Raw genomic sequence first — 13,409 nt, 5'->3', positions numbered from 1 at the left:
CAAGCAGAGAGAATCAATTATCATATGGTTTCACTTATTTGTGGAGCATAACAAATAACATGGAGGACATGGGGAGATGGAGAGGAGAAGGGAGTTGAGGGAAATTGAAAGGGGAAGTGAACCATGAGAGACTATGGACTCTGAAAAACAATCTGAGGATTTTGAAGAGGCGGGGGGTAGGAGGTTGGGGGAGCCAGGTGGTTGGTATTAAGGAGGGCACGTATTGCATGGAGCAGTGGGTATGGTGCAAAAACAATGAAATACTGTTACGCCCGAAAAGAAATTAAAAAAAAAAAAGAAGAAAAGATTCTCTCTCCCTCTCCTGATGCCATTTCATGTCCCCTCTTGTCTCTCTCTCTCTCTCTCTCTCTCTCACACACACACACACACACACACACAGTGGTGGTACACTATGCAGAATGCCACAGTTTGGTAAAGTAATTCTATGTTGATATTAAAATGTGACCAGATACACTTATCTAGACATGAGCACACATCTGACATAAATTGACTTGATAGTTTTCCAGGACTGGGGTTCTAGTTCCTGTACCTATGCCTATTCATCTACCCTCATCTATTGGATAAGTGCCTAGTTAAACAGATGGACCTTGGGCTATGTTCTCAAAACAGGTGACCTCTATCTTTATTGAGCTAAACATTAGGTAAAAGTAGCTGCATTGTGTTATTGTGCTCCTGGCCATGATAATTTGAGTGAAAAGCTACCATTCATTGTTGTTTGTTCTTGGAAATACCTTTTTCTTTATGACTGAATATGTGAAGGGTGGAAGAAAACAGAGTTTCAGGGATCTGGAAAACTTACAGATAGGGAAGTAGTTCTCAGTGACATATAAAAATAAATAATTTTAAAAATTAATAAATAATCAGTAGGAGTGTGAAGTGCCATATGGTTTTATAAATGTAGGTAGCTGAGATTTTAGAAAATACTTGAATTAGCCAAGAGACATGGGTTGATCATGGAAATCCTGCCATTCACTGAAGGGTGTAGGAACCAAAATAGAATTCACAACTTCTTTCCTCATGCCCTTGCAACAAGGTACCACTTTAACAGGTACAAATTTTGATTCAGTGCAGGACATTAAGTCCTGGCTACCATCTGTTTTTATGACATCAGAAGTGTGTTTTATTTATGATTGATAAATGCCATTGCTATCTAGTTCATGTTTGTGGAAATAGTACTGAGAGGAAGGCAAAAGCAGCAATTAGATTGTCCTGTCCTTGGAAGATAATATGAAATAAGATTTGATGCTCTAATATTGACATATTGATAACCTTAAAAAGAATGTTGTCTCTATACATTTTCATGGTAAACTTTAGTGTTGTATAAAATTATCACATAGTTAACCTCATGAAATTATGAATATGGGCATTTGTTGCTAAAATGATCCATTACTTATTGATGGGATCAGTAACGCTTAGGTATTTGCTTCTCTTAATTACTGTAATGGTTTGTGGACAGCACACTGAAGTTCAAGTTAAAGACTCCTACTTCTCTTTCCTAAATGATTTCTTTGGTTGTTTTTTTGTTTGTTTGTGTTTTGGTAGTTCAAGTTTTTACACAAAGAAAGAGACCCTGGATGCCACACACTTTCTTTGTACTGTTGTTGGATTTCTTTTTTTATAATGGCGTGAGATTATGCCTAGGATACATAAGAACTCTATGGAATAAAGCTCAGTGCAGTTTGTATAACCTTTTGTTTTCTGGATGTTATAATGATTAGATAAACGTAGGCATAAGGTTGTTTACTACTTCAGCAGAAACCTTCAATGGAATTTTATGAATATTTGACCTCTTGAAAGAAATTCAAGTAGAATTATCTTATACTTTGCTTGTTATTTGGCTTCTATAAATCTGTGTGCTAGGATAATGTGTAACTATGTAAGATATGGCACAATATTGTTTTACAAAAATGCTTTTATTTTCCTCAAAGAAAAAGTTAGTGCTAAAAGTAATAAATCTGTTACTGGTTAAGGGTTCTTACTGCACAATGTCTTAGGATAGCTTTATTTGATGATGTTTTATTCAAATTATTATTCTTTTATGTTACATTGTCCTTTGAAACTGCTGAATTGCCTAAATAACATTATTCTATCTCTACTTGATAAATCAGAGAATATAGAAGATTAATTTAGATACAGAATAGAAAATAAAAGAATCACAATATGTACTTCATTTTATTAGAAGGGAATACATATAAATATAGTCATTTGAAGAGAAAAAAAGAGATAGTGAATTATTTTAATTTTCATACCATCATAAAGAGTAATAAAATCTATCCTTATATGAAAGTACATTATGTGACTCTTTGTGTATTTCTGAGACATGATCACCACCAGCTTTTTCTTAAACTATCTGGCATATGATAGTTCTTATGTATTATTTTATGTTTTTTGTTTGTTTTGCTTTAAATAGTTCTTATGTATTATTTAATGTTTTTTATGTTTGTTTTGTTTTAAACAGCAAATGCCAGTCTTCTTGGAGGAGGAGGTGGTAAGTCCTGAACATCACTTATTTTAAAATATATTTTTAACCACACCAACCACAAGATATTAAGTTCTATGACACTTTAAAGAAAATTAATTTAGCTATAATTATTAACCACAAAAGTGATAATCTTCTAGAAAATAACTTACAATAAAAGTAAATACATTGGTTTGCCTTAATGTTATTTTAAGACTTCAAAATATGTGGAATACTGTTTCTTTTCTCCTCAAACTGTATTTTACTTTGGCACAAGCTGTAACAGCCCTAAGCTATTGAGACAAATACACATGTAGTAGGTGATGGAGTCACATTTAATATAAATTCTAAAACAGTACATTTGGAAACTTGTGGATTTAGGTATTTTTCTTTTTTCATCATAATGACTTAAAAAAAAAAAGCTATGGCTTTGTAGTGTGAGAGCTTGATACATCAGCCACTTACTGTGACAAATAAAAAGATACTACTCTTGGGACTTTGCTTTTTCTCTTAGCTTGTTTAGAGGAGAATGAATGAGATCAAATTGGGATGAAGAAGAGAGATTCCTATACTAGGAATTTTTTTATTATTACTAAAATCGTGGAGATGTTGAAAGATGAAAGTTTTCCTAGTCCATCTATATATAATATAGTAGGAGGAAAACTATACAATAGATAGGGTGCTTCTCATTTAAGACCCAGATGGATATAAGTACATTTGTTTTCTCTCTTTTTCTTTTACTTTTCTTTTCCCTTTGCTCCCTCTTTTCATATACATAGTTGCAGAAAATGTGATTGCACAGAACTTTAGGCTTTCAAAAAATTTTCTGGCTATCATGAAGAAGTTACTGGGTAAATTTTATTTGGAAACTAAAATGTTAATCATTGTTCCTATATAGGAATCAATAGATTTTTAGAAAACAGAATCCTGGAAATAGAAATAATAGAAAAACAGTTCAATCGAGAAAGTACTCTTTATATTATCACGTGTTAATGCACATTCTATGACAGAGTATCTCTTGTCTTCTTCCTTAAATTACTTTAGAAAATATAAATTGATAAGATTTCACATTGTAATTTTGGGAAATGAGAAGGGAAATTTTTCCTTGGGAAATTTTACTGGGAATATCCCAGTAAATTTTTATTTCTAGGTGTCTCTTGTCAAGAAGACATTAAAATAAATTGCCCGTAGTGCTGATTTTCTTATAAAACAAAATTTTGGTATTTTAGCAATTTGATGAATACTGTTAAATAGGATAAATCTGTCTCATGTACAAGTAGTCTAGATGTAAACTAGACTGGTTGTATGGTAATTCCATGGTGTCATCAAGCATTCAAGCTCTTAATTTTCTGTTCTTTTTTCCTAGTACATGGAACTCAGGTCCATGGTAGTAACTGGAGTAAATAAATGGCTCTAGCCATTATAGATATGGGGGTCAGGAGGAGTACAAAAGATGGCAAAAAATAAAAAAAGGTCGCCCCTAAAAGATGGTTATTTTCTTTAAGTAGTTTTCTCTGAAAGTCTACATTAGCCTTAAACTTATCAAAGGGTCATTAATGGATACATATAATTTCATTCCAGGAAGCAATGCACTCATGAAAAAGTGCTTAATGTTGTATTTTCTTTTCTTTTTTTATTCTGGCTAGGTTATATTTAACTAATACTGGTTATTTCTTATCCATGATACCTTTCTATTTAAAACGTGGTGATCTTAACTGCTTTACAAAGGGAATAAAAATAACAATATATTTTCATAGAGGAAAATCTCAGATACACAGGTTGACATGTGCCAAGTTTAAGTCTTTTGTTTCAACCAAGCGTAGATAATCACAAACAGAATTTTAAGGAAAAAACATGCTTGTTTCGAATGGCCATGGGGGGAAGGGGGAAGAACTTTGTACTTCTGGCATACAGCAGATGGGTATTAGGTCATCTGTATTAGAGGAAGGAGTGACAAGTGGAGTGACATATTTAAAAAAGTTCTTTTTAGTTGGAACCAAGAACAGGGTCAGAGAAGTTTCTGCAGGTTATTTAGACCTCACTACCAGAGAGAGTGAGACTCTTTCTTTCCTTCTTTTTTCCTTTCTTTACCTCTTCTCTTCCCCTCCCTTCCCTCTCCCCCCTCTCTTCTTCCCCCTTTCCTTCCTATTTGTTCTTTTCTTATAGAAGAAGAGTTGACATACAGTGTTGTATTAGTTTTAAGTGTACAACGTAATGAGTCAATATTTACAAACATTATGAAATGGTCACTATAAGTCTAGTTATCTGTTACCCTACAAAGTTGTTATAATATTATTGACTGTATTCTCTATGCTGCACATTACATCCTTATGTGTTATTTCTTTTATAATTGGAAGATTGTACCTCTTAATTTCTTTTACGTATTTCATCCATCCCCTTACCCTCCTGCCCTCTGGCAACCATCAGTTTGTTCTCTGTATCTTTGAGTCTGTTTTATTTTGTTTTATTGCTTATCTGTTTTGTTTTTTATTTTATTTTTTAATGATATTTTGCTTTTTAGATTCCACATATGAATGAAATCATATGGTATTTGTCTTTGTCTGACATATTTAACTTAGCATACTACCTTCTAGGTCCATCCATGTTATTGCAAGTGGCAATATATCATTCTTTTTATTGATGGGTACTGTTCTGTTGTGTGTGTGTGCGCACACACACACACATGATCTCCTATATTTCAATCCATTCGTCTGTCCCTGGATATTTATGTTGCTTCCATATATTGCCTATTGTAAATAATGCTGTGATGAACATAGGGGTGCTTGTTTCTTTGAGTTAGCCTTTTCATTTTCTTCAGATAAATACCTAAAAATGGAATAGAAGTGGTGTTCTGTCCCCTAAGAAGGAAGGGGATAGTGGAGGATTTGATAGGCAATAAGTAGTTCCTGCCATGATGGGAAGGCCAGCTACTGTTCAGAAAGCCTTGCCACGCTGCTTTGTTTTTAATGCATGGAAATACAGTTGGTGTCCATAGAACTAATTCTAGTGTTTGGCCTGTATGTTCTTATGGTTCTTCTAATCTGTGTGAGAAGATAATATCATGAATTTTTAGCAGTGTCAAGAAATTCAGGAATAGGCAAATTCAGGTTTCTATTTACCTGAAGTATATACTTTACTTCTTCCTCTAGATGGTTGATTTTGCTAAAATGCAGTTTATGCCATAATTTCTAATTTCTGAATTCTAAAATTAGTGACTTGGCATCATCATAAAGATAAATTACAAGTATTTAAGATGGCTGTAATTTCTTTCTTTAAAGTAGGTCATTGATGGGTTTAAATTTATTTATGCACTTCTAGACATGTCAGGATTGCTCTAAAGTATGTCTGATTTTTGGAAAGCTATATTTAAAAATTAAATTTAAGGAATATTTTTAGTCCTTTCTGAATGGAATTTTGGTCTTCTGATTCTATGACAAATCTTTTTAATCCTGTCAGTGATATTTATAAAATAATTCTTAATAATCATCCAATAAGGGACAATTGAATTGATGTAATTCTCTTGGATTTAATTGAGGTTTCCTTTATTGACTTGAATTAATATCCCTTCAAAAGCCTCTAAAGGGAATAATTCTTTGATTGACTGAACAATCTGATCAAGAAAATTCGACACTGCAGAAAAAAAAATAATGTTATCTTAAGTGCCATTTCTTCGGGCCCTCAAGAAGGCTTCGCCCCAATTGTATGTAAGTAGTACTTGAAATTTAGACAAAATAAGACAAAATCAGTGTATATAAAATTAAATTATCTGTAAAATCTTTACATTTTGTTGTTCTTTTCTGAATGCTTATAAACCAAGAAGAGAAGTTTCCTAAAAGGCGATTTAAAAAAAAAAAAAAAAAAAAATGGCCTCAATCATCCTCTCAGTTCTGATTTGAAAGTGAGAGAATCTCTTCCCATTGGTGTGAATTTTTATCTTTGGGCTAGAGGTTGTTCTTTCTAGGAATTTAGCGTCCCTGACTGTATTCATTATAATGAACACTGGTGATGGGGTCACAACTACCTAATCATTTCAGGTGAAATGCTTAGTAAATTTGATCATTTCTGTCTTTATTTCCTGGATATGTTAAAAGGAGAGACAAATACTAATTTCTTACAAAAGTATGTGGCTGGTCTGTGATGACTGGATTCTACGTTTCAGGAAGCCTTTACATTACCTTTGCATACCATTATAATGCTAAAAAAAACCCTTAGAATTTGTAATAGTTTTTTACAAGCTTTCTATCATTGCTACCAGTACTACCCTGTATAGCTAGCTGTTTGGCATGTTGATATATAAACCAGATAATTTAGTCATTTCATTAGTAAGCATAGGCTATATTATGTGTGGTAGCCAGTAAGCCTAAAAATCTTTGTGGCTTAATAAAATAAGTTTTATTTATTGAATAGGACTGTTGGCACTCCTAACTATCCTATAGGTGGCAATACAGAGACTTGGGCTGTTTTTATCTTGTAGCTACACCGTGTGATGTGTAGCTGCTAAGAATGTCACAAAGCAGGAGGAGAGAGCTGGAGGATTTTGTAAAATATATTTACAGACCAGTTTGGGAATGTCTTATATCACTTCTGTTAGTATTTCATTGGTTGGAATTCAGGCAGGTGTTCATCACCCCAACCTAACTACAAGGAAAGTTGGGAGGAATGGAGTCTTCCAGAGTTTCCAGGAAGAAGAAATGGTGTGGTAAATACATAGCGATTGTCTCTGCCACCATGTTCAAATGATATCAGTGTTTATTATTATTATTATTATTATTATTATTATTAAATTAATGGTGAGGAAAATGAAACTCTGGGGGATTTGCTGACTTCTTTGATGCCATACAGCTTATAAAGGGTAAATGTTGAATGAGAAAACAAGGTTCTTGATTTCTACTCTAGAGCTCTTTGTCTTTGCTCTGTGGTTTTTAATATGTGTTTGCTCTTTAGATTTGCTGTTTCTGTGTACAGGTAGATAACTGTTTACACCGGGAAAAATGAATGAGGAGATGGGGAAACATGCATTTGAGATATGGATGATGTTTTCCTTGGCTTATTTTCACAAGTCTCAAACTCAATTGATAATTTGAACATGTTTTGGATTGCTACCCAGATTCATGTACCTTTTTTGTATATTTAAGGTTCAGTCTTAGAATACACTGTATTTTAAATACCTGTTCACTCATCTGTAATAAGAATGTTTTACATGTACAAAGTCCTGTGGTACACTTTTGGAATATATATATATATAAAAAAAAAACAACCTTTGCATTTAGCTTCAAATTATGTGAAGAAGCAGAATTAGGAAGGAAAATTGATTTTTTTTTTAAAGAAAAAGAGTTACACATTTTATTATTTAACAAAGGAAAATCAGAATTAAAGAGCTAATTCCTCAATTCCTTTAGATCATTACATTAAATAGATCAGAAGATAATTTACAGTCTCTTACTTTAGATAATGTTTTTTCTCCTCTCGTTGTCATAATAATTAATGTAAGACCAGTAACTGCTGATAGAAACCAAATAGGACATTATTTATGGGATTTGCTTTCTTTACCACTCTGTCAAATCTTCTGAGTGTTGAAATCTGAGACATAATATTAGATTTTAAAGTAACATTTCCTGATAGAGTGGCAATTTAAGGTTGGGTTTTTATACAAAACTTAGTAGGACTGCTGTTTTAATCACATACACACATATATTTGTATCAATGCTATAATTTTCTAGCTTATCCTTGAGGTGACTCTATGGCAGGTTAATCTTAAAAACTCTAAGTGTAAGCAACTATCACTAAAGAAACACTCAGGCCCACTCAGATGGATTGTATAGGAAAGCCATTTTTCTAGAATGAGAATATAGCATATATTATCACCTTTACTATTTCCAAAGGTTTCTTGCTCTTTTTTGTGCCCCCTTAGATTAGCAAGGTTCACTGGCCTTGGGTTAGAAACTGTTTCTCTGAAGTCTTTTATTTCTTGTTTGGACAATACTATGTGCAGAGATAATTCCTTTTTGTTATTAATGGCCACTTATTTGTTCATGCAGTTTGTGTGAGGTGTCAAAATGCATGCTTCAAAAGCCCTAAAATCATAAAACTAGTTGGTGTTATGCCATCAGTGTTTCCTCACTCACCCATCATCTTTTTCTACATACAGACACACAGATGTGCAGATATCCATTCATTCATTCATTCAGCAAATACTAGTTCAGTAACTACTATGTGTCAGTTTTAATTATTGATTTGGCAATAAGCACAGCCCTTTCCCTGTGACTAATCATGGTCCCTGTTTCATTGATAGAATTCTCCAGGTTCTTTCAAAGGTTTCAGACACCAGATTTCTTCTTTAAAAAGCAGAACAAATATCTGGAAAACAAAAACAAAAACTTCTTTTCATGAAAAATCCGATTTGTTACCAAGAATTCCTAACATGAAAAACAACTTATTTCAAGAGCTTTTTGAGTGTGTTTAAGTGGGTGTATTTTCATAAATTACTTTGTAAACATTCACAAGCAAAGTGGAATGCCTTCTCACCCTCTTTCTATACACCAATTGGTTTGCCCCTGGCATATATCACTCCCCACACAGATTCTGTGTTTTCACTCTTGTTGAACATTGAGATCTGGCCCAGGCCTCAGGCTTGCTGGGAGGAATCTTGGATAATGGTCAGCAGTGAGTGACCAAGGCTAGTGAAAGCAGGTAGGTTGTTGGGGTTGCCCCTGAGGTCATCAAGCATGTCTGGCAGTGAGTTAGCCAGCTGGCCTGTGCTCAGTAGGTGAAGGGGTCCCACCCATGGGCCTGGAGAGTAGTCTCAGTCATGAGAGAGCAGCATGGTAAGAGAAATTCAGGAACCCTGGCTTTGCTGGTCTGCAGGAACCCAATCTTAGGAGTGGAGCTACAGGAAGGGATGTGATGCTAAACAATAGAAAACAGGCTTAATCATCAAAAAATGGGCAGAAAATATGAACAGACACTTCTCCAATGAAGACAAACAAATGGCTATCAGACACATGAAAAATGTTCATCATCACTAGCCATCAGGGAGATTCAAATTAAAACCACATTGAGATACCACCTTATACCAGTTAGAATGGCCAAAATTAGCAAGACAGGAAATAACATATGTTGGAGAGGATGTGGAGAAAGGGGAACTCTCTTACACTGTTGGTGGGAATACAAGTTGGTACAGCCACTTTGGAGAACAGTGTGGAGATTCCTCAAGAAATTAAAAATAGAACTTCCCTATGACCCTGCCATTGCACTACTGGGTATTTACCCCAAAGATACAGATATAGTGAAAGGAAGGGCCATCTGTACCCCAGTGTTTATAGCAGCAATGGCCACGGTCACCAAACTGTGGAAAGAACCAAGATGCCCTTCAATGGACAAATGGATAAGGAAGATGTGGTCCATATACACTATGGAGTATTATGCCTCCATCAGAAAGGATGAATACCCAGCTTTTGTAGCAACATGGGTGGGACTGGAAGAGATTATGCTGAATGAAATAAGTCAAGCAGAAAGAGTCAGTTATATGGTTTTACTTATTTGTGGAGCATAGCAAATAACATGGAGGACATGGGGAGTTAGAGAGGAGAAGGGAGTTGAGGGAAATTGGAAGGGGAGGTGAACCATGAGAGACTATGGACTCTGAAAAACAATCTGAGGGTTTTGAAGGGGCGGGGGGTGGGAGGTTGGGGGAGCCAGGTGGAGGGTATTAAGGAAGGCATGTATTGCATGGAGCATTGGGTGTGGTGCACAAACAATGAATTCTGTTATGCTGAAAAGAAATTTAAAAAAGAAAAAGAAAACAGGCTTAAATCTTGACTGTGTCAGGTAGGACTGATCTTAGACACTGCAGGAGGTTAAGCCTGCTAGAGATCAGGAGACAGAGAAGTGAGGAAAGAGAGGGGAAGGAGATGTAGGGGCCGGAGCCAGGCCAGCTCTGCCAACATTCAGCTATGTACTGAACCAGCCTACCTTTGTCCTTACTTCCTCCCTTCTCTCTTCTCCCTCTTCCTTCCTCGTCCCCTCCCTTTTTTCTTTCCTTCCTTCCTTTTTTTCCCTCTTTCTCCCTTCAAGAGCATGTTGGATTACCTCTTATAAACTAGTTTTGACATTGAGATGCAAAGATTTTATAAATAGGTACAGTTAGAACTATAAATTTTTATTTACCCATTAGTATCTTAAAAACTAGAAAGGTTCTTAATACAGGAAAAATGAAGCAGAAAAGATGAAGTCAACATCTTGGAGTAGTTAAGGAAGACTTTCCAGAAGAGGTGACACTTAGAGGATGAATATCTTTTACCAGGAGAAGAAGAATATAAAACCCACTCAGTTTTATTTCCTGCTGTGTGATTTCATATAGATATCCTGCTGTACTTCATTGATACCCCTTACTGTTTATCAGTCATAGTATCTGACCTTGGTTAGACAGTTTCCTCTGACCATCCAGGTATGTCACTTAAAATGGGGTCAACAGTGTTAGAATTGAAGAAAGGAACTCTGGTGCTAGTGCTGTTGGCTGCAAACCTCTACCAGAGAAACCTGGGCAAAGTGGTCATCCCCAAAACAGGTTCCTCCCTGCCGTGTCTTCTCCTCTGATTACCTTACCTGCATGCATCTCAGTCTAGGGACGAGCTCTGCAGCTGCCCACACCAGCTGAATTTTAGTATATGATTTCCTCATTCCACATAAGTTTGTCTAGTTCTATTCTTAGAAGTTTGACCCAGCAGTGGTTGCCCTAATCCTGCCTGCCATTTGTCATTAAGCCTCCCAGATGCTTCCTGGTGGAGGAAGGATAAGGGTATAAGGTCCAGGTTATGTCTATGCTTGAACTTTCCTATTGTAATGGCCATTCCAAGGGCATGCTTTGTTTATATACCTCTAACTTTGATCACCATGATGCCTTTATTCTAAAACTAAATTTTAAAGTTATTCTTCATATTGACTCAGTATCTACTCCCCTTTCTAAGCAAAACTGCACCATCTAAAAACCATGTCAGAGGGGCAGCCCTATGCAGATTATATGCCTCTTCTCACTCTACTAGCCATAGCTGATAGAACCTGGATACATTTTCCAATTAGGGAATAAACTTCCTGAGAACAAAAACTTTTTTTTACTTATCTTTACAGCCCTGGCAGCTTCTACTATATAGTAGACACTTTATTTTAATTTTGAGATATTATTCTTTTCCTGGATTCTTTACATGTTTAGATATTTCAGTTTTGTATAGATTGCTCTGCAAAGATAATTTCTTTATCTTTAGGTGATCTCTAAGTGAAAGAAACAAAACTTTAAAAATGTGTATAACACACAACCTGAAGATCATATTTATAATTATGCAGTAATTATTTTAAGCATTGTATTTACTTTTATTTATAAAAGTTTATATAACCAGAATTTCATAATTTTCATTAAATACTATGATTATATGCCTTGAATCCTGGAGGATAAAGAGAACAATATTTATTTGTATAGATGCAAAAATGATATACACAAAATTTGCCTTCCATGGATTCAATGGAAAGAAGGGAAAGCTCTTTTCTTTCATTCACGCTTTGTCACATTGCAGGTATTTTACCAGTTATAACTTTCAATCAGAAATATTATTTTCATTATTGATTTTTCTTGGTTGGATTCATCAGCAAAATTTTAAAGTACTAATGTGCCAGTTAATGAGATTCGACTTTCATTTAGAAATAGGATTAAGGACACACCGTAGGAAAAGTTTTTAAGATAGTTGGCTTAGCTGTTGAACCTTATACTTGAAAAGCATTGGACAATAAAAATTATGGGCAGTAATCACTTAATATTTTACTTGATGAGGTTTCTCATTGAAAATAATGAATTGATTTTGTAATATACTTCTAATTTAAAATATTAAGATATGAAAATGGGAGGTAACTTAGAAATAGAAGTGTGAACATTGACCCCAGAACCTCTATTTTATGATTAATTAAAATAAATAATCACCTTTTAGGTTCATAGTTTTGTTTTATTAAAGATAATAGATTCTTTTCTCTGATGTAGGCTTTATTTCATTAGCTTGTGGGTGTTTCATAAAACCTTTGTTCGATCCTTGTGTTCGACCTTTAGAAGAAAAATACAGATGGTTGCTCACTTAACAGTTTGAGAGTTTTCTGAGACTGTGAAGGTGCATAAGCTATAAACACTCAATAAAAACTGTACTCTGTATTTTGAATTTTAATCTCTTCCCAGGCTAGTGATATGTGAGATGATACTCTTCTGATGCTGGGCAGTGGCTGTAAACCATAACTCCCAGTCATTCATAAGATCATGAGGGTAAAATACTGATATGCTTACAACCCTTCTGTCCCCATACAACAATTTTGTTCTTTCTTTTTTAGTTTAGTGTTCTGTATATTACATGAAGTATCCAACTCTTTAGTATAAAACAGACTTTGTGTTAGATGATTTTGTCCAATTATAGGTTAATAGAAGTGTTCTGAGCACATTTAAGGTAGGCTAAGCTAACCTATGATATTTGGTAGTTGGGCGCATTAAATGCATTTTTGACTTACGACATTTTCAACTTATAATGGGTTTATCAGGATGTAACCCCATCATGAGTCACAGTGGATCTGTAAAGATATTTACTCTTGAGTTTTCATGGCTGAAGTTCAACTTATTTTAAAATCTGAATTGCACTTAAATTAAAATGATACATCTTATCTTTATTAAATCTTTCATTGAGTTATGTGAAGAAATATTCTATGTGCGTTGTGATAGCTATTTTCCCTGTTAATAATATTAAGCATTGAAACTTAGAAAATTTTGGATAAAATAGTGGTATCATTGCAGAACAGATAACATGGGAGGGGATTTTTCACACATGTATTATTGGGGCAAAGAGACCCAGCAACACTGAGGGAAGGATTTTAGACACAAAAAATATAGTAGACTGAGGAAATCAGA

General features: G+C 34.6%; 1 protein-coding gene across 1 annotated transcript in view; it reads left to right on the top strand.

Annotated features, from left to right (window-relative positions):
• The window catches only part of MACROD2 (mono-ADP ribosylhydrolase 2), a 1,932,176-nt gene that overhangs the window by 468,542 nt on the left and 1,450,225 nt on the right, over positions 1 to 13,409 (top strand). The window contains exon 4 of the mRNA XM_059406514.1: positions 2,480 to 2,509. Within this exon, the coding sequence (XP_059262497.1) occupies positions 2,480 to 2,509 (30 nt within the window). The remainder of the gene's footprint in view (positions 1 to 2,479; positions 2,510 to 13,409) is intronic.

This window comes from Mustela nigripes, chromosome 7 (assembly GCF_022355385.1).
Source record: "Mustela nigripes isolate SB6536 chromosome 7, MUSNIG.SB6536, whole genome shotgun sequence".
NCBI classification, from domain to species: domain Eukaryota; kingdom Metazoa; phylum Chordata; class Mammalia; order Carnivora; family Mustelidae; genus Mustela; species Mustela nigripes.
The sequence above is the reverse complement of the archived record's forward strand: the minus strand, read 5'-3'. Positions and strand labels throughout refer to the sequence as shown.